Raw genomic sequence first — 20,703 nt, 5'->3', positions numbered from 1 at the left:
TGCGCGAGGAAGCAGCGCAGCGATCCCGTCACCGTGACCTCATCCTCCCCCGATCACAACACAAACCCAACTACACCAAGAGCTTGGGGATTGGGGGAGTCAGGGGGAAAACCCTACTCCGTCTCGCCACCCCACACCCAAGGCCGGCGACTCCTTCGGTATGCCAAACTCCACCGGTAGTTTCTCCTTTCTTTCTCTGTGCACCTGTGATGTCGTCGTCTTGTCCGTGCAGGCTCCATAGCGGGTAAGAAAGGGTGCACCAAGATCGCCGGCGGAGATCGTCGCCTTGGTCTTGACGAGGCCAGTGAGCCCTTTCTCCCTTCCTGTTCTTGAGTTGGCGCAGATCCGATCCATGCCCTGACTCTCTCTCCTCTTTCGCAGGCTGCCGTGACCCCAGGCGACCGGAACGTGAGGAGCCGGACCAGGGACACCGAGAGAGAAGCCCGCCGTGGAGACGACTGCCAAGTTCTTCGCCTGCTCCATATGTCGACATCCCCTCCCTCGGTGAGTATCCAGCCAACCTGCCCAACGTAGGGTATTAGTGTCCGGCTTCGTGCGTTGCTCCAAGGGGCTTTGTGTGCGCACGCGTTCACGGCGTGGTGATCTGTTCACGCCGCCGTCACGGTCGATAACTCGATATCTCCTTCGTTCGCCGTAGAGCCCTCGTGCCTGTCTCCCCACGCCGCTTGTTGTCGCCGTGACTTGCTGTGCCGCGTCGTAATCGCTTGTTTAGCACTTAGCAGAGCATCAGGTTCTGGTGCCACTCCACCGCGAGTTTGGGGACCGGTTTCCCTTTTCTGATGACTTCGCCGGGCGAGATTACGACGTTTGGGTAGAGTACGTACGTGGCGCTGCCGGGCGAGATTACAGGCGAGTCGCCGCCATCCTGCGGAGGGGGATTGGCTGCTCAACGTACTACACGATTGATTGATCCATCCCCATTTCGCTCAACCTACTACCGATTGATTGATCCACCCCCATTTCACTTCATTGCAGGACATGTCGGAGATGGTCACTGTGCAATTTCTGGATCTGAGAATTCATCGCATGCCCGCCAACGACGTCCTACAACTTCGTCGCCGTCTTCCTCCTCTGGAGTTGAACTGCGTCCAATCCGTGGACCAATTCAAAAGATTCCAGGCGTTTGTAAGAAAAAATGAGGAGAAGGAGAAAAGGGATGAAGAAGAGGCCGAGCTCAACACTTCCCTACCGATCTTTCTTCTACCGTTGATTCTTGCTAACTGATTAACTTTGCTATGTGCGTGTGTTTATAATGTGACGAATTGACACTGTTCTTGTATCCAGTTGGCAATTGTCACGAGTCAAACAGATCTAGCGCGCATATGCGCTACAAGAGGTGAAGAACTGGATGAGCTTGGTATAGTGGAGGAGTACGACGACGACGACGACGACGACGACGACGACGACGGCGACGAGCACTATGTGTATGGAGGCTTGGATATGTTCGAGCCAGCCACCACCGATGAAGAGGACGCCAACGCGCAGGTGGATGCTGATGATCTTTACTACCTGGGGGTCAGTGACGACGAGAATGAGGAAGTGGGAAGCGACGGCGGGACTGATGACGACGGCGGTGATGATGCTGGAGGCGACGGCGGACGGGCTGGACCCCTCAGGTGGGACAACCTATGGGACGACGACCCACCACAGTGAGTCAGTGACGGCGTGATGCCCTGATACACCGATCGAAATCCTATCTTATTTATTGCGGAGTAGCAGAATTGACGAACAAACCTAGAGCTTATTTATTTCCTTACGACTGACTTGTGCAAACATTCAGCATGTCTTGTGCAAGTCATGTTTTAAATTGCATCTGGATGACAATGAGCTATGGTTAATGCAGCTATAATTTCCTCCAACTGTCACTGCTCTTTGCCTGATGATTTTCTAGAGACAAGAGGCAGAAGATCTCGCAAATTCTGATAGTGCATAATTAATTGTTTCTAGATATGATCTGTATATATAAGTGCACTTACAGTATGTGAGACTGATTGGGTACTCTAGACCATTTTTACTGGAATCACAAGCTCATGCATGCATTCAGCGCATCGAAGCCCATAGCATTCTACATCTACAGCAGTAAAAGGGACTTTATTTTTGTCCCTGACTACTGATGAACAGATGGTTCTACACTTCTACTAAGTTTCATACTCTCCGAAACAATGGTATTATACATGTATTGCAAGAATGGCTCTGAGCTTTCACTGCAGCGGAAGACTGTCTACTTTACTGAACTGTCAGCTCTTGGCTTCCTTCTCCAGCCCATGCTTAAGAGCAGGTATAATATACATTTCGAGAAAATAAAATAGGAGAGAGGAGTTAGTACGGAGTAGTTGACTATACTATTAAACTTGCACTAAATACATTGAGCATCTAGCACATCCTCTTCCTTGGGAACATCAGCAAGCAAATTCAAATTGTTGGCCTTCTTGGTGTTCGAGGAAACCGTCGGTCCTCTCGCGAAGATCGTCGAATTGACCCGAAAGAAGCCGTGTCACAGGGTGGTGGGTCTTCGTCGGACTCCGGTGCGACTGCGACGTCGAGCTATCGTCACGGACTCTCACGGTGGTCAACAGTTCAACACCGCACAGCTCAAGTGGGACGCCCCTCTTACGGTCACCGCGGCGTGCACGCGGGGAGGGAGCCGCCCGGAGCCAGAAATTAACCGTGTAGATTCAATTACTAGTTTACTACTGCTCCATCCGTCTCCTAATATGAGGAATTTTGACATTTGATTTGTACTGTTTAACCATTCGTCTTATTAAAAAAAATTTAGAAATTATCATTTTTTTCCTACTTTATTATCCAAAGTGCATTAAGCCACAACTTTTTATTTTTTATATTTGTATAAATTTTTGACCATTCGTCTTATTCCAACTTTTTATTCGTCTTATTTTTTAAAAAATTTATATATAAAAATCAAGATTATTGGGTCAGCCGACCCCACAGTTTGTACATACATCCGACACTGGAGCTGTCGGCCGGGTACGTATGCCACACAGGTGCCGCGTCCCAGGGCACTTCATCGAGCACTGCCCTACCAACGGGCAACGGCGACCCAAGATTTGACATCTGGAGGGTGGCTCCAGCTCCAGCGTCCTCATCGGCGCCGCTGCGTGGGGGGAACCTGACGGCGTCATCCCGGCGGAGCTCTACTGCAAGATTTGCCGGAACGTGATGACCGACGCGATGGTGACGAGCAAGTGCTTCTTCAGAAATTGCCGATTAAGAGCTACTTGGAGATTTTCTTTTCCTCTCATTTGCGTGTTGTCATGTAGTGTGTGTATAAGATCAAGTAGCGTGCTATGTTGTAATGTAGAAGATGAACTACTTCAGATCTCTTTTCATCATGTATATACTGTACCTATGTAATACAGTACGTATTATTAATTGGAATGATTTTGTCATCCTGTATACACTGTATACACTCTCTTGTCATCTTGTGATTCTCTCTGTCTCTCTCTACGGAGTAATATGTTAATTGGAATGATTTTTTTCCACCAAAAATCTGAAATCTTTTGTTCCTGTAAGCGTGACTCTTCCCCGTACATTTTGACGTACGATCTCGGAACAATTGCCGTGGCGCGGGCGCGCGCCAACGACGATGGCGAATTGGCGATCCAACGGCGTCCCGTTCGGCCTGACACATCATGCTAACCATTCTACGACGGCGCAATGCATGACGGCTCTGCCCACCCGATGCCTTCCCCGGCGTGCAACATGCCAGCCAGCGCCACCGGCCGGAGCGCACTGGGCGATTCCGCTCCGGCGGGACAGACAGACCAGACCATGGTCGAGCCTCCACGACGACGAGGAGCTGATCCGGTTCACAACGTATAAACAAGACACAAGAATGGCACCTTACGTGTTCCGTGTAACCCTCACCATTGTCAGCTGATCCAAAAATCATACAGGAAATACACATTAAAACTCGTAATAATTTTCAAAGCCTCCACCGATTCGCGACTCGACAAGTAAACGCCGACGCTCCCATCGCGATGCGACGGTGGTAGTAGTTACAAAAGAGGCGAATGCGCCGCGTACGCGCGCGCGTCTCACGATCGAGAAGGAAGAGGCGGTGGCCGGTTGCCGGAGCAGGTCCAGCTCGGCTCATCACTCACCTCACCTGCCGCGGAGCAGGGCCTTCTCGGCGGTGTCCATCTCCTCGAGGATGCGCGCGCGGCGGTAGGGGTGGAGCTATAGCGAAACAGAGGATGGTGCCACTTGCTTAATTTACTCTACTTTAGATTGAGTATAAGCTAATACAGATGTCTAAATTTGTATTGAGGGGGTGCATACATGATGAAAATAGATGAGGTATAGCTAAAAAATTTTCTTCACTGGGTTCCTAGGCACCTCCCTAATATATACTAGCTCCACCCCTGGCAACACTTGTTGGGGATGGGAGTTGTGGGGCCGAAGCTGATGTAGTGTCCCGACACACGACACGGTGTTGAGCGCGGAGTACATCTCCCTGAAGGACAGCCGACCCAGTAAACTGAAAGAAGCTAGACTCCCGACAGATTCGGTGCCTGTTTGGGGGAGCTTCTTCTAGAATCTCCAGTTGCTAGAAAGCTCCCCCAAACAGTCCAGCTTTTTACCCATATTCTGAGAATCTGTAGTTATATAATCTTAAAAATAAATTAGAAGCCAAAAGCTGGGTTTCTCAGCTTCTCCAGATTCTCAGCAGCTGCTTCTCAGAATCTTAAGCTTCCCAAACAGGTCCTCAGCCAAGTTTCCGCCAAATGTTGCTGGCAAAACCTGCATCGCCAATTTTGACGAGTGCTGGACCAGCATGCCCGTGCTCGACTCTCCAGTGGCCAGCCCTGTCGCTGCAGATAGCAACTTCGTGGGATTCAGCTATGTGAGGCCAGCGCCCTTCCTTCAGAGGCCGAGTCCTCTAGGCTGAAGACCTCCAGTTGAGACCGAAATACATCTTGCCACTGGGTATGAAGCTGACAAAATTTACTGTTTCGATGATTATTATGTAAAACTACCTATTTATGTTGTTCGGTTTGTCTGGGAAAACCCCAGTATCTTTTCTTCGTTGAAGATACTAGTAAAAGATGAACGTGGTACTTGTTGAAACCAGACAAATTTGTCTATTGCCAGATGGAACAGTTACCCTGGCTTCTATGATCAACCCCTGCCCCTTGGCACATTTAGGTTTTCGGGCCGTTCACATACATGTTTCCAAATCTAAGGGCTTGTTTGGATTGTAGCTTAAAAAATGATATGGTTAAAAATAGCATCAAAGTGAACATGTCCAAATTCTTCTGCATGTTGTAACACAAATCCTGTTGAGATGCAAATTCAAAGCATACCGTTTATGCATGTTGAAATGTAAATTCGAACAGAGAGTTGCTAAATTTCCACGATGTCTATAAAGTATAGTAGCACTAGTAATAAGAAACGGACCGCCCCAAGTAATAAGCTCACATGGACAGCAGCGTATAGGCCGAGTCGGAGTCTGAGCGTTACATGCCACGCACCAACTCCGACTCCGACTCCGATTCATCCTTGCCTCCGCGGGCGATATAAGCGACGCCACGCCACGCCATCCTCCCAGTCTCCATCACGCTCAGCAACGGCACGCAATCCGCCTCTACCCTCCATCACCCTCTTCATTCCTTCTTACAACCTCCGGCGATCGCAGCAGCAGCAGCAATAGCACCCCTCCTCCGTTCAACTTGAGGGAGAGGCTATGGCGGTGTTCTACAGGTACAGAAGCAGGGTGGACACCTTCTCCGTGCCCGTGCCGGAGCCTTTTGTCTCCGTCGGGGAGCTCAAGCGCCTCATCACGGCCACCGCGCGCCACGGCCATGGACGTTCGCGCGGCCGGGGCCCAGGGACAGCGTCGCGCTGTGCAGCGACAAGACTGGCGAGGAGTACGCGGACGAGGACGAGCTGATCCCTAGCGGCTGCACGGTCGTCGTGCGGCGCCGAGTCTCCGGGCCTCCTGCAGAGACGATCGTCGAGTTGACAGTAAAGAAGCCAATGTCGGAGGGCGGTGGTTCTTCGTCGGACTCTGGCGCGCCGTCGACGGGAGCTGAAGTGGACGACGAGGAGAAAGCTATCAGCTCCGTGATCGACGCCGCACAGCTCAAGTGGGAGGCCCCGACGTCACAAGGAGGCCTGCATCGGGGGAGTCTGACGGCGTCATCCCGGCGGAGCTCTACTGCAAGATTTGCCGGAACGTGATGGCCGACGCGGTGGTGACGAGCAAGTGCTGCTTCGACAGCTTCTGCGACGGGTGCATCAGGGACCACATCGCCTCCAAGTCCAAGTGCGCGTGCGGGGCGCAGGCGCGCGCCGACGACCTGATCCCCAACACGACGCTCCGCACCACCATCGCCAACCTGCTCGCCACCACCACCGGCGCGGCAGCAAGCGCCTCAAGTGGAACCGACAAGACGAGGAGCTCCGCCGGCAGCAACGCGGCACATCCGGCGGCGCCGCTGAGCCCCGCAGCTTCGCAGGCGAGCCGCAGCAGCAACGTGAGCTCAGAGAAGGCCGAGCACAGCGACGGCGGCGCGTCCACGTCGAAGAAGATCGCCACGATCTCAGGTGCCCTCGGCCCAAGAAAGGCGCAGGAGACGGTGGCTGGCGACCACTCTGCAGAATCCGGAGCTCGCGCCGTCCATGGCGGCGATCACTACGGCGTCCCGTTCTGCCCGGCGACCGGCTACGTCGACCCCTTCTTCTTCGGCGGCATGCCATTCGGAGCCGATCCTTACATGTACTACGGCGGCGTGCCTTACGGCTGCGGTGGTGCACCCAACGGCTACTACGGCGGCGAGGAGCTCCGTGACAGGAAGAGGGCGCGCGTCTCTCCCGGAACCGGATGTTGGTGATCGGCTTCGGAGAGGATCAGAAGTTGCCGATTAAAAGCCATTTGGAGATTTTCCTTTTCGTCTCATTTTTGTGTTGATATATAGTGTGCATAAGATCAAAGTGAAATGCTAGAGATGAACAAATTCAGCTCTCTTGTCTCTCTGTATTGTACGGCTGTACCCATGTATAATAATGTTATTAATTGGAATGGTTTTCCCCAAAAAAAAAAATCTGAAATCTTTTGTCTTGTGATCCTCTACTAACATGTTAATTGGTATTATATATTTTTTCACTCAAAACTTGAAATCTTTTGTCCCTGCGTGAGCGTGACTTTCTCGCTCAAACACAAGACATGCGCGCAAGGTGTTTGATTCTGCTAACGACGGGCATTTTGACGTACGATCTCGGAACAATTGCCGGGGCGCGCGCCGACGAAGATAGCGAATTGGCGATCCAGCGGCGTCCCATCTCGTTCGGCCTGACACACCATTGCTTAACCAGTCTACGACGGCGCAATGCATGACGGCTCGCCCCACCGGATGCCTCCCCCGGCGTGGCGCGTGCAACATGCCAACCAGCGCCACCGGCCGGAGCGCATCGGGCGATTCCACGCCGGCGGAGCTCCGGTTCACGACGTATAAACGAGACACAAGAATTAATGGAAACTCTAGGGAGTTGCATGTCCCCAAGCCAACCGTGTAATCCTCACCATGTCAGCTGAACCAAAAATCATACAGAAAAAAAAAATACACATACAACTCAGTAGTAATAATTTCAAAGCCTCCACCGATTCGATTCCACTCGACAAGAGCAAAGCCGACGCCCGGCCCCATCGCGACGCGACGGTAGTATAGTAGTTACAAAAAGTGAATGTGCCGCGTACGCACGCGCGTGCGTGCGTCTCACACGAGAAAGATCGGTGGCCGTAAGCACTCGGCTCAATCAATCATCACTCACCTCACCGGCCGCGGAGCAGGGCCTTCTCGGCGGTGTCCATCTCCTCGAGGATGCGGGCGCGGCGCTTGTTGGGGATGGGGGCCGTGGGGCCGAAGCTGATGTAGTGGCCCGACACGGCGTTGAGCGCGGAGTACATCTCCCTGAAGGACGGGCGGCCCAGCAGCGACTTCTCCCTGCGGTACTTGGCCACCCACGAGTTGGACAGCTCGCGGAGCTCCGCCACCGCGTCCGCCACCCCGGGGTCCGCCCTGTCCATGTTGATCGTCGACCGCACCTTCCCGATCACGTCCTTCGTCTCGCTCACGTACTCGTCGTCCGACGCCGCCCGCGCCGCTCCCCCGCACGGCCACAGCGCCACCGCCGCCGCCGCCACCACCAACTCGCGCCTGCTGGCTTGAAGCGCGCGTTGAGGCGGCGTTGGCTTTACGGCGATGGCGGCAGTGGCAGCGGTAGCCGGGGCCGTGAGGACGGCCGGCACGGGGGACGACGCTGGCCTCATCTCGTTCGTGTCCTACGCGAGCTCGCGGTGTGAGAGGGGAAGGGGGGAGAGGGATAGCGCGCGGGTTTGTGAGATAGGCTTGGGTTGGGTTGGGGAGGGAGGCCGGAGGGCGGGAAGAGGTGACACGTCGGCTTATCCCCTTATCCCGACTCGTCACCATGCACGGCTATGTATGGGCTCGCGGGATTTCCGATGATAGGGCGGCCATGGTGTTCGGCAACTACACGTTGATGGTTACCGGAACTCGCAAATGAACATCAGCCCTAGATCCTAATGATCTAGCAAAGTGACAGGGTGAATAAGCGAAAAGGAGACGGGATTGGCCGCAAACATTGATCCTCATGGTCTCGGATAAAACTGAAATTCACAGCAGAGTTGGAAGCAGAGTTACGGTCACAAATACACAAAACGGTGTAGACACAGTGAAAACTGGACAATAATTGTTGTAAATCGGCAAATTAGGTTTTTGTAGCGATGATTGGGGAGTGTATCCGAGGCTCTGAGCAGGGTGGACGTTTAACTTAGGTTCCAGCCTTCCGACGACCAACTTGGGCAACGAATCCAGCCTTGATAGGAGCAACAGATCTTGAAGAACCACACTGCGGAGGGTAAACAAAACCAGCAGTCAATATTTGGCTTGACGAAGCAATAACGAGAAATGGCATGATTTGGATGACAATAATACATCAATCCACTGGCACCTAAACAAGGGTCACAACTTGTACTAACGGGCGCCAACAAAAAAAACTCTCGATATATTAAGAAAAATCCACCAGAAAGCCAAGTGAACTACATCTTTTTATCCTCAGATGTTGCAATTGTTTCTCACAGGTTAGTCAAACAATGTAGGCAATAAATTTTGCAACTCATCATAGGTTAAAAAAAAGGCAATGAATTGCCCTCTTCTTTTCTAAAGTAATAAAAGATAAACCAACCAGCAGAAAATCAAGTAAAGGGGTAACTTTTTATCCTCAGATGTTGCAAATTTTCTCACAGGTTAGTCAAACAATGTAGGCAATAAATTTCACAACTCATCATAGGTAAAGAAAAACAATGAATTGCACTCATATTTTCTAGAAGAAAAAAAAAAAGAAAAAACAACCAGCAGAAAATCAAGTAAAAGGAGTAACTTTTTATCCTCAGATGTTGCAAATTTTCTCACAGGTTTAATCAAACAATGCAGGCAATAAATTTCGCAACTCATCATAGGTAAAGAAAGACAATGAATTACATTCTTTATTCTAGAAGAACAAAAAGAAAAACCAATGACAGTGCTTTATGCCTCAGAGGTTGCAAATATTATCATGACAACATTTGTCAGACAATGTAGGCAAAAGATATTGCAACTCATCATAAGCAGAGAGTCAGGATTTACAAAAACAAATAAAATGACTAGTTGGCAACAATACAAGTTAGTTAATTAGGACGTATGAGTGCTGATGCAATGCAGCAAGAAAAATTGTGATAGCATCTCAAGCCTCAGCTACTTGCAATTAATATCACAAAGATACTTGTCAAACAATGTAGGCAATAATCTTGCAAGTCATCATAGGCATCATTGGTATCAAATACATATGATATGCAAAAATAGATTATTATTATTACAGCAATGCAAGACAAGAAGCTGAATTGACTCAGCTCTCGCAACTTTAGTTACTTGCAAACAATGTAGGCAATTTCATAGGAAATGTTTGATGATAGGGACCTTGCAAAAAAAAAGAGACCAAGGTAATGCTCTCAAGAGCAAATCCAGGTATGGTTTGCAGTAGACCACAAATGCACAAACAAACTCTTCGGACTAATATAACTAGAGAACCATGTAAAGCTGTACAAAGCAGGGGGGCATGTTTGTTGCAGTATTAAAGATGCCTTTAGATAAGCTCTCTCTGTATGGAAATTAACTACATTTGACACGACTGGACATGCAAATATATATTGAACAGCTTACCTGTTCGCAACGAAGGAAGAACAACCTATTCTCCTTAGAAAGGATGGTATCAGGACTCTTGCACCCATTGCATATGACATACTCATCTGAAAGGAGTGAAATTAAAAAAGGATGTAAGTTTAGCACAACAAGACTTTAATGACAATCCCACACATAGGACCTCATAAAAGGAACAAGAGAATAAACGATCCAGCCATATATATAGTACCCCTCCAAATCTTCCTAACTCTAGACCTTACTGCATTAAAAAAATAATATACATGGGAGGTGGAAAAATAAATAGGGCCCAAGGCATTAAAGAATGTATAGTAAAGTGGTTAACAGCCCAATAACTCCTCCTAGATAACTGTATGGATACTTCAATTTCAACTGGTAAGGCTTCTCTGACATCTTTGTTTTTTTAAAAAAAACCAACATTTATCTATTTCTCTTAACAGATTAGTAAACCCTCTTTTGAAGACAGATAAGGAAAGCTTCACCATAATTGGTAAGATTCCTTTAATTTCCCAGTACAAAACAATGAATTGGCCCTATAAGTCTATTTAACAGAAGCTAATGAATTCTGGATATCACAGCTGCAAGTTTGTTTATAGTTCAGCAGTAACTTTAAAGAGTATGAGCAAGATTCATGTGACATTAAGGAAACTTACTGATATATCTCCTAAGTATGGCTTCAAAGTTTTTAGGAGCAAATCTTCCTTTTATAACCAATCTTTGTTGCCCATCAAGGGATCCACTTGTTCCCATCTCAGCAAGTAAAAACATCATCACATGTTCAGGTTGCCTATGCATTCTGGAAGTGTAAACGATGATTTCAGTTAGCTCATGGTAATTTATCTTCTCTGAAATAAAAGCAGGCCTAGAGCATATGGTATGGAGTGGTAAAAAAGTGAGATCATACGTTTTGCACAAATCCATGAAGTTCACAAAAACTGTCTTCTTTGTGCCTTCCCTAAGAACTTGAGGAGGCCTCATAACAGTTCTTCGTCTATCACCAGCAAGATCAGGATTATTCTCACGCAGGATATTAAATACTCTGCCAAGCAGCTGTCACCAAATAGATTGAAAGGGTTCATTAACAGAAACACAATTGAATACTAGTTGAAGCTGAGCTGAGCACTACATGAGATACTAATACCATATCAATAGCAACAAAAACATAAGAAGATCAAAATAAAAAAAAATACTTAAAAGGGAGCAATGCTTCTCCTCAATAGACAATGAACCTTCCACCATTACTACTCCCTCCGATTCCATAATTTTTGACATTTTGGACAATGACACGGTCTCCAAAATACATCTTTGACTATATTTTTCTATTATAACATATACAATAAAAAGATACACTTTTACTTTTATTATAGTATTTTGTAAGACAAATCTATATGCTGTTCTAGTACCTTTAAACTAAATATTTCAAAGTTATTGATAGTTAAAGTTATAAAAGTTTGACCTCAACCTTGTCGAAAACGTCAAGAATTATGGAACCGGAGGGAGTTTAACTTAAAAATATAATTGCAGGTGACATAATATGAAAACTCCACAGCTTTCTATTTTGATATGTATATCTTATATGGAATTTACAAGTCATGATCTGTCAAGAACATGACAAGGATATAGAATCACAAAAATTTGAACAGGCAAGGAGTATTAACCTCTTCATATTTATAATCTCTGTCAGTTCCTTCCCAAGGGTATCGAGTTGCACCTCCAAGCACAATCCCTTCTCCTTCTTCATCCTCTCCGATTTGATCATCTGAACAATATATGATCAGACAAAGCAAAACAACGCAACCAGGGCAAATATGAGCAAGCCACAATTACCTATAGCATCTTCACCATCTCCAGCTTCAGTAAGAGATGTATCATGCTCCACCTGAAATTTGCAAAATTAGTAAATAGAATAGTACAGAAGGAAATATTAATCCAACAAACATTGCAACAGGCATTTGTAATTTGTAACCAACTAAACTCACATGCTTCTTCTTCTTCTTTTTCATGCCTGTAAAACTTGGCTCACCAGTCTCAGCGACTGAAAAAAAAAAGCAAGTTAAGCATATATTAGTAAAAATGCATACTTGGCAATTCCTTTTTTTTTTGCAGCATTAAAAGTATACCTGTCAAGCTCTCAGTTTTCTCTGCCAACTTATCCACCTCATCAGATGGATCTTGGATCACAACCTTCTTCTTCTTCTTTTTCTTGGTTGGGTCAAAAGGAGTAAGCTACAAAACATCACAAACATTGTCAACAAGCCGCTGGTACAAGGAAAAATGATATAGAAGGCTGACAAGAAATAATTGTGAAAGGCTGATTACAAACAAATAAAATGCTGAAATCCACCACGGAGTAACATTTCACTTGCTTTTTATCAAATTGTGATGTTAACCCTTTGTTGCACATGATAATCCTTAGGCATAACATGTGACCGCCATGCTCAAAACACAAATGATGAATCTAATTTGTTGATCTCCTTACAGGCTACAGCTCTACATCCGTTCAATCAACAGAAAAATCCCACATTGTGGTGCATATATCCTGACAGGGCCATTATAACACTGATAATGACCAGGCTAGCACTGACAGTATATTCAGACACAAGTCCAAACACCATCAAATATCACCATAGGTGTTCACTGCTAACTGGTTCAGTCCTCACAAGCTACTACAAAAAGATGAACAAAACAAATCATTGCTTAATCTGGCCTATCACTCATCTCAGATGTTTTTTTTATTATTTTTGAAGCCCACTCATCTCAGAAGCTTAATCCGCTCTTACAGATTTCACTGATTCAATCCAAGCACACAGATCAAACATCCTGAAGAGGCCCATGGTCGCGGATTCACGCCCAAAACACCCTACCAGATCACGCATACACCAAACACAGACAGCACAGCACGGCACCGCACCCAGCCCATCGCTACGCCGTTTCTTCCCTTCCCCGCCGAAAAACCGAACTGAATCCGATGTGCAGGGCAAATGAAAAAAAGAAAAAAAAACGAGAAGGGCAGGCTTTTCACCTCGGAGACCTCCTCCTTCCTCTCCACCTGCTCCTCGTCCGCCATGGTGACGCTGGCCTTCTTCACACGGCGACTCGATCCGCGGCGCGGCGGGCTGGGGACCTGAACTGCAAGGGACACGAGCAGCGATCAGATCGGGTCGGGGGAATCGACCGGAGGAGGAGGAGGCGACAAACCCTTACAGGGCGAGAGGGAGGATGACGACGGCGGGCGGCGGCGGCGGCGGCGGCGCTCCTGCTAGGGTTTCTGATGGGCGCTTTGCTAGGCTTTACTGAAGCTATCCTTTTTCTTCGACTCCTCTGTTTTTCTTTTTCTTGGGTGGTTGCCAGGTTTTCGTTTCGTGGCTGGGCCGGTATTTGTAGCTCGAGTCACTTGGTCGCAACATTGTCCTAGCCTAGCCGGCCCACATGAGAGACTGTAGAAGCGACAATGGTGGGCTCTGTTAACTTTGTTACCACTTTTAACCCTACTACTAAACCTTAATATTATTAAATTTTGTTAGAGCAATCAACTAGAACATATCCTTATCCATATTATCACACCAAATTTTAGTAATCATAGAAATTTCTACTCTTGGAAAATTTATCAAAATTAGATAAAGTTCTAAACCAACCATGTTCAACGTTACCAAAATTCGATAACACCAAAATGTGCTACTTCCTCTATCTCATAATATAGTAATCTAAAACTGGATATTTCATATTACAATAAATTTAGATAGACCAGATAAAATATTTCATAGCACAATAAAATCTAAATAACCTATTACTTGTGTAAGTGGTGCTCTTGTCTCACAAGAAGAACACGGAGTTAGGGCATGTAAAACAAAAAAGTCACTAATGCATGATTAATTTAGTTTTAATTTTTATAAATTTAAAATTTTGATTTAATTAGTATTTTAAATCAACCTTTGTATAGAAAAATTTTCGTATGAAATGCATAGTTAACGGTTTGGTAAAGCATACTAAAAATGAGGTAAAATATGTAGGCATTGTTGACGCTTTTTCGTGGCCAACACAAGATCACCTAACGATTTGCGGTGTAAACAATAGAGTCATCAAAATCGATAGATCAAAATCGGCTGGTGAAACCGATTTCGAGATCAATTCGCTTTCGTGGAATCACACGACTAATTTATAAGCAAATTAGTAAAGAAGATTCTATCGTACTTACGTGACGACGAACGACTAGTTTCCGAGCAAACTAGCAAAGGATAACCTTCTCGCTTTCGTGGAAAAGCACGACCGTTTTTCAGCGCAAAACGGCAAAGATTAACCAAATTCTAGGGTTAAGCAAAATAGAAAATAACAGAAAAGTAAAGAACAAGAAAAATAAAAATAATAGTAGATTGATTATTTGTTCGGGGTTCCACAAATTGACGCAATGCCCTAATATATATAGGAGCAACTAAACGCTAGGTGCGATAAGCACGGCAACTCCACGTACCGTATAGCTTAACCGAATACGATTCCATCTAAACAAATCTAACTATTAAAAGGAAATATATCGCTACCTTTCCTCTGATACGCATATAACCAGCGGCTTGGCTCCATCTCCTCTCTGAAGACGTAAATCGCGCCGGACGTATACGTACGCAACACATGCGTAGCCCCTGTAGTTTCCCGGCCATGGAACCTTCTTCGAGCCGTACTCCTGACTTGATGAAGTAATAGGAAAAACAGCCCAGCGCCATGCATCAATCAAGCAGATAACAGACCAGCAACCCAAAGCAAAGCACTTAATCTCCATCACACGAAATCCCCGTGGTGCATTTCATCTACTCATCTACTCCCTCTGCATATGATTAATATATATGTTTAACTAGCCCTCAAGCCAACCAATTAAACATATATAACAGCTGCTCCAATGAATTTGGCCTGCTCAAATGAAACTGACTATTATTAGCCAAATTATGGTATAAAGAGGCATATGTATCCTCCAGTCCCCCGTCAGCGAGCAACGGATGAAACAAAAACGACATATGCTGATGCTCCATCAGTCGTGCAACGGAAGTGGTTGGTCGACCCATTGGCTGCCATTGGTTATGGCCTATGTCCCTATTTTTACTCTTGCGCCTTGATTGTCTTCCTGCGAGTAATGCAATATGACTAGCTGTTCTTTTCTGATTAAGATTCAGATTTTATCTCGGTTTTCATTAGCACGTATTTCAAAGTATGGTACTTTCCGTACGAAAATTTTTATATAAAAATTGTTTAAAATATCAAACATATCTATTTGTCAACTTTGTAATAATTACAACTTAATTAATCATGTGCTTATAATTTTCAAGTTTTATGTGTGTCAGCTTAATATTTATCTTAATAAGTTACAAACACCACTGTAGGACTTGACTCGGTTTAGACCCTGTCTCTTTCAGCTTAAGATTATTATAATCTAGATTATTGAGTCAGATTACTGTAAACTAGATTGTTATAATCTGTAGTAGAATAAGCGGTTAGTTGTTTCTTTCCTAGATTATTAGAGCCTAGATTATTGGGTTTGCAAGTCTAAAGAGGGAGTGGGGTAGCATGGTGGGTAATTTTTCACCCAATAATCTAGAAAAAGCTCACCTAAATGAGCTTATCAGATTATAATAAGCTGGGCTTTAGATTATAATAAGCTACTTCAATAAGTTGTCTGTTTCTTTCAGTTTACTCCCAATAATCTGCATTATAATAATCCTAAGATGAAAAAACAGGGCCTTAGTCGTTACGAATCGACTCGGTGTGCAATTGACATGGCAAGATTTAGCACGTTGTTTTGTGACCCGCATGCTACTTGTTATGTATCTAAACATTTGTCACTTTCGATTAGATACTGCGTGCGATTCTTGTGCAACATGGTACTAAAAATTAATTAAAGAGGTATAACTCAGATAAAACACGCATTTTATATAAGTATGAATTGTTGGACTGACTGGGTATTCAGTAGCCTCGCCATTTGGTGGTGATGGTGTGTAGGCTGGGACATGATTTTTTAGCTCGCGATAAGAACATTTCCCTCCTCTTGGTTGTTGGGGCACGCCGCTGCAACCAACCTGAAAAAGGCATTCCAATTCCTCTTTTTGCAATATCAGGTTGGAAAATTAAGCATCCAGGAATCATCCTTTCTCCACGTGAATTCCCATCCATTTCCTCTCTTGACCACAGTCTGTATCTTGCAAGAAACATTGAGATTTAGCTGGGCAGCAGGCGACGACGACATGCAGATGTTAAATGAGAAAATGATCAACAGAGACACGGTAGTCCCCTGGTTCTGCACAAATCTAGCTGGAGACGACTGTCACAGCACCCTTACATCAGTTAAACGAGTATAAAAACACATCAGGGTTACGTAACACAACGAAAATGAAAAAGAAAATGGCATAAAAAGTTGTTGGTAAGAAAAATTACTAGCCTAAAGAAAGGCCACTGAAAGGAACACCAAGAAGAAGAAAACAAGGTTCGGTGTTGACGGTGTCATCGACCCATTCATCTCAGAAAGTCAGAATGTGCACTTGAGAAAAATAACACCCCGGAATATCATAGTCCACGGTTCATCAAGATGATACAAATTCACGCAATGGTGCGACTCTTTCATCCAAATATCTTCAATTGTATCATTAGACTGTACCTGCATACAGTTACTCTTTATCTTGCACACAGATATAAGCAAGATAATCACCAACCATCACGGGGAAAAAACCAAGCAATTAGTAGGTTAGGCGAGCTACTAAAAAAAATCCAATACATTATTGCTCGGAAAAAAAAAAGCTGATAAGATGGGATGACACCGAATACAAAGCAATCTGGATCCAGACACTTCAATTATCTACGCAGCTGTTAGTACACCATCAATGAATATCCAGATAACGGCACTAGTACAGTACAACAGTTCAACACCTATATTATAGATACACAATTGTAAGACAAGAAGACAAGGAAAACAAGGTTCGTTGGTGTATGTGCATGAGCACGACAGATGCAACAATCGGCATCTAGCATGGTCAAAATATAGCAGCATAAAAGCTTTCTAGAATCATCGACCCAACACCTCTAATTCAATGCCACATGCTAACATCTTTGCACACAGCGATTTTGCCAAAATGGACTCAACCTAGCTCTGCCAACAATCGAGTATGATGAACAATATTATACAAGACAATAAGTGCAGCTCAGCAGCTGTTGTGTTGGGGCTCCGACCGAACACATGATTAAGATAACAAAAAAGGGAGTGTGGATCATGCGTATCACTCTCTCATACAGTATCATTCGTTGGGTCAATAGCAGTGGTATGGTATATTACAATACATGCCGATAAGCTTATAGGCACTACATCAGGGAGAAAACACAGGGAAAGACAGAACCATCTAATTTGAAACAATTATCTGACTTCCGATCCATAATTCAAGAGAACATAAGGGCAAACTCATGAACATATGCTGAATGAATAGATTATGCCTGCAGGGTAACAAACCGAGACATTGTTACCTCACCGTCCCTTGGGGTTCATGATCTGCGAGAAGACAGCACTAGGCGTCAGCCCATCCGAGTCAATACTTGCAACACTCTGCTCACCCATGCTTATCGAGGTAGTTGTCGTTGTCGTGGTGCTTGACTCGATAGATGGATCATTGGGATCCTTCTTTCCAACTATCACAAGGGGAGTGCTGTCGTCTGACATCCCACATCCAAGGCTTCCGCTCTCCTCTGCACTTTCCTGCATTTGAAGGGCAAATTCCAAGTTCCACAGCACATCTCCCATCGAAGGACGGTCAATGCCCTGATCAGAAACACACTTCTCAGCTGTTTCTGCAAACTTCTTGAAACATTGTGGAGCAATCTTTCCCTTCAGGTGGGGATCAACAATCTGATCAAGAATACCCTTCTTCTGGCAGTGTAATGCCCACTCAGCCAAGCTAACTTCTTCCTTTGCAAGAGTGGGATTCAAGGCAGGCCGAGCACATAGGACCTCAAACAGTACAACACCAAAAGAATAGACATCAGATTTGTCAGTAAGCTGCTGCCTGCGGAAGTACTCAGGATCAAGATAACCAAAACTGCCCTTGACAACTGTGCTCACATGCGTATGATCCATTGTTGGACCAGTCTTGGACAAACCAAAATCTGAAACCTTGGCTACCCACTTCTCATCGAGGAGGATGTTTGTCGTCTTCACATCACGGTGGATGATGGTGTGCTTTGCACCAGTGTGTAGGTAGTGAAGCCCACGAGCTGCACCAATGCAGATATCCAAGCGCTGCCTCCAAGAAAGTGGTGCATTTTGGGTCTTGTACAGGTGCTCACGAAGAGTTCCGTGAGCCATATAGTCATAGACCAGGATCATCTCATTCTTCTCCTCGCAGTAACCAATAAGCGACACAAGATGTCGGTGGCGGAGCTTCGACAACATCTCGATCTCTGTTTGGAACTCATGCACACCCTGCTCAGACAATGGGTTTCCACGCTTGATAGCCACCTTGGTTGCTCCTCCGTCAATCTCTCCACGGTAAACTTTACCAAAACCACCCACGCCAAGGAGGAGGGACTCATCAAAGTTGTTTGTCGCAGCCTTGATCTCCACAAATGAGAAATGGCGGCACAGGTTGGATGGCAAAGACGAAGCATGGCTCCCAGTAGTGTGTGACTTGGCTGAGCTGGAAGTGTGTGAGTTGCCATAAAGTGAGAGCGGCAACCAACCAGAATGCCCATCACTCATTCCTGAATCCTTACCTGCTCTCTGCCGACGCTTGCAGATCACAAAGAAGCAGCAACATCCAAGTGCAAGAACTACCAGACCTCCAATCACTCCTCCAATAATTGGACCAACACTTGACTTCTTCCCAGAATTTCCACCCGACGCTGTTGGTACAATACTAGGGACAGGGTTGAGCCCAGCAAGGCTCCCATTAGTAAGCTGCAACTTAAAAACCTCCATCCCATTGAGGATAGCATTATAGTACTGTGGCTTGTTTTTGACATTTGGATGTAGATCCACCCACAAATCCATAGGCCCTGAACCCATGGGGAACACCACAAAATCCTTGTACACTGGAATGCCAAGCCCAGTAGACCACGCAATCACATCAGCGCCACTAAAAGCAGTCTGGTTGTTGATGTAGATGTCAAATGTCCGTTGATTGATCTTACTGATCCCAGACTGTATTTCACAGAAATGGAGCCTCACGAGATACTGATAACCAGCATCCACCTGCATTGCCCAGGTGAGATTGTATTGCAAATTCACATTGTTGTCAGGCCCCATCGACCGCGCCGTAGAGTAGACATCTGCCGGCGCCACATACTGCGGAATACTGTCAGGGTAATTTATGGGAACATTGGTGTCATTCGCGTAGCTCACCCCGAATGACGCAAAGGGTATGTATGGCGTGTCATCTTCCCATGACCGATACCCGCCCGTGTCCTTGGAGGGGGAGATCGCGTTGCCGCCGACGTTGAGCCGGTACATGGTCTGCATAGCAGTACCGGCGTCGATCGGGAAAGGCGTGCCGCTGCCGTCGCCGGTGACCTCCATCGGGTTGGAGCTGCCAAAGAGGTCGGGGGAGGAGACGACCTCGATGCCGTTGACGAAGGCGAAGGCGTTTGGGTGGCCCTTCTCCGGTGTGAAAGTGAGGTCGAGGGTTGAGGCAGTGACATTGACGGAGAATTCGCGGACGAGGTAGTCGAAGTTGAGGGCGAGGGCGGTCTGGTAGGCGCTGAAGTTGGAGAGAAGCGTGATGTTGGGGTCGGGGATGGAGACGGAGAAGAGCGCGTCGGCGGCGTTGCGGTTGGAGTAGTTCGCCGGGTAGAAGTGGAGCCTGAGGAACTTGCGCCCGGCGCCGACCGGGAACGAGTAGGTGAAGGGCGCCGCGGAGAAGCGCGCGGTGAGGTACGGCACCTGCGGCACAGAAGGGTCCTGCGCGGTGGCGGCCGCGGCGGCGAGGTTCGCCGGCAGGTACTTGGAGCCCGTGTCCCCGGTCCAGAGCCGCCCGTCCGTGTCGTTGGCCTGCCCCGTCGCGCCGCAGTCGAGCAGGATGTTGTCCCGCGGCACGAACGGCCCCGGCGGCGACGCCGCCGGGGCGCTCGAGTTGCCCCCTCCTCCTCCCTGCCCCCGCGCCGCCGGCGCCAGCGCCACCAGAAGAAGCACGGCCACAAACCTAGAACTCACCATCATGGCTTCAGCTTCCTCTCTCTCTCTCTCTCTCCCCCTGCCGCGGCTCACAGATCGCCCATCCACCGATCTGGGGCGATTTTCGCGGCGTCTCTGACGGAAACCCCCGGCTCGATCGCTCTTAGCGGCGCGGCGTGAAGAGGAGTGGGAGGCTAAGATTCGTGGGGGGTGGAGCTCGGTGGGGAGGAAGAGGAACCGAGAGTGGCAGCCGCGGCGGCGGCGGCGGTGGTGGAGGGGGAGCTCGCGTGAGGAAAGGGGGGGGGGGGGGTGTGATGT

General features: G+C 47.0%; 4 protein-coding genes, 1 long non-coding RNA gene and 5 other non-coding genes across 11 annotated transcripts; 2 read left to right on the top strand and 8 right to left on the bottom strand.

Annotated features, from left to right (window-relative positions):
- LOC4332746 (uncharacterized) lies at positions 1–1,880 on the top strand. Its single transcript, XR_010740057.1, has 4 exons — positions 1–158; positions 233–300; positions 382–504; positions 997–1,880. It is a non-coding gene; the product is annotated as an uncharacterized lncRNA (long non-coding RNA).
- Positions 1,881–2,183: 303 nt separating this feature from the next.
- LOC107277291 (E3 ubiquitin ligase PARAQUAT TOLERANCE 3) lies at positions 2,184–6,875 on the top strand. Its single transcript, XM_066308458.1, is given in 6 exon segments — positions 2,184–2,299; positions 2,425–2,674; positions 2,996–3,016; positions 3,019–3,069; positions 3,071–3,132; positions 6,155–6,875. Coding segments are annotated over 6 exon segments (1,221 nt in total).
- Positions 6,876–7,624: 749 nt separating this feature from the next.
- On the bottom strand, positions 7,625–8,515 carry LOC4332745 (photosystem II repair protein PSB27-H1, chloroplastic). Its single transcript, XM_015777286.3, has one exon. The coding sequence runs from the start codon at positions 8,309–8,311 to the stop codon at positions 7,814–7,816; it is 498 nt and encodes a 165-aa protein (XP_015632772.1). The 5' UTR covers positions 8,312–8,515; the 3' UTR covers positions 7,625–7,813.
- Positions 8,516–8,630: 115 nt separating this feature from the next.
- Positions 8,631–13,605, bottom strand: LOC4332744 (eukaryotic translation initiation factor 2 subunit beta). 2 transcript variants are annotated; one of them, XM_015777284.3, is made up of 10 exons: positions 13,461–13,605; positions 13,279–13,385; positions 12,377–12,482; positions 12,236–12,291; positions 12,084–12,135; positions 11,915–12,015; positions 11,161–11,306; positions 10,910–11,052; positions 10,260–10,345; positions 8,631–8,910 (listed from the first exon to the last, which is right to left on the bottom strand). In XM_015777284.3, exons 2-10 carry the CDS (start codon positions 13,321–13,323, stop codon positions 8,833–8,835), a joined length of 813 nt encoding a protein of 270 aa, XP_015632770.1. In that variant the 5' UTR covers positions 13,324–13,385; positions 13,461–13,605; the 3' UTR covers positions 8,631–8,832. The 2 variants fall into 2 exon arrangements, with proteins under 2 accessions (XP_015632770.1, XP_015632771.1); XM_015777285.3 differs by having other exon boundaries at positions 13,279–13,380.
- LOC112938484 (small nucleolar RNA SNORD34) lies at positions 9,110–9,192 on the bottom strand. Its single transcript, XR_003241683.1, has one exon. It is a non-coding gene; the product is annotated as a small nucleolar RNA SNORD34 (small nucleolar RNA).
- On the bottom strand, positions 9,276–9,356 carry LOC112938485 (small nucleolar RNA SNORD34). The gene has a single exon (XR_003241684.1). It is a non-coding gene; the product is annotated as a small nucleolar RNA SNORD34 (small nucleolar RNA).
- LOC112938487 (small nucleolar RNA SNORD34) lies at positions 9,444–9,525 on the bottom strand. The gene has a single exon (XR_003241686.1). It is a non-coding gene; the product is annotated as a small nucleolar RNA SNORD34 (small nucleolar RNA).
- LOC112938488 (small nucleolar RNA SNORD34) lies at positions 9,588–9,673 on the bottom strand. Its single transcript, XR_003241687.1, has one exon. It is a non-coding gene; the product is annotated as a small nucleolar RNA SNORD34 (small nucleolar RNA).
- LOC112938486 (small nucleolar RNA SNORD34) lies at positions 9,784–9,869 on the bottom strand. Its single transcript, XR_003241685.1, has one exon. It is a non-coding gene; the product is annotated as a small nucleolar RNA SNORD34 (small nucleolar RNA).
- Positions 13,606–17,470: 3,865 nt separating the features above from the next.
- Positions 17,471–20,532, bottom strand: LOC4332743 (receptor-like protein kinase FERONIA). The gene has a single exon (XM_015776058.3). It carries the CDS (start codon positions 20,428–20,430, stop codon positions 17,749–17,751), a length of 2,682 nt encoding a protein of 893 aa, XP_015631544.1. The 5' UTR covers positions 20,431–20,532; the 3' UTR covers positions 17,471–17,748.
- Positions 20,533–20,703: the final 171 nt, after the last annotated feature.

This window comes from Oryza sativa, chromosome 3 (assembly GCF_034140825.1).
Source record: "Oryza sativa Japonica Group chromosome 3, ASM3414082v1".
Classification (NCBI taxonomy): Eukaryota; Viridiplantae; Streptophyta; class Magnoliopsida; order Poales; family Poaceae; genus Oryza; species Oryza sativa.
The sequence above is the reverse complement of the archived record's forward strand: the minus strand, read 5'-3'. Positions and strand labels throughout refer to the sequence as shown.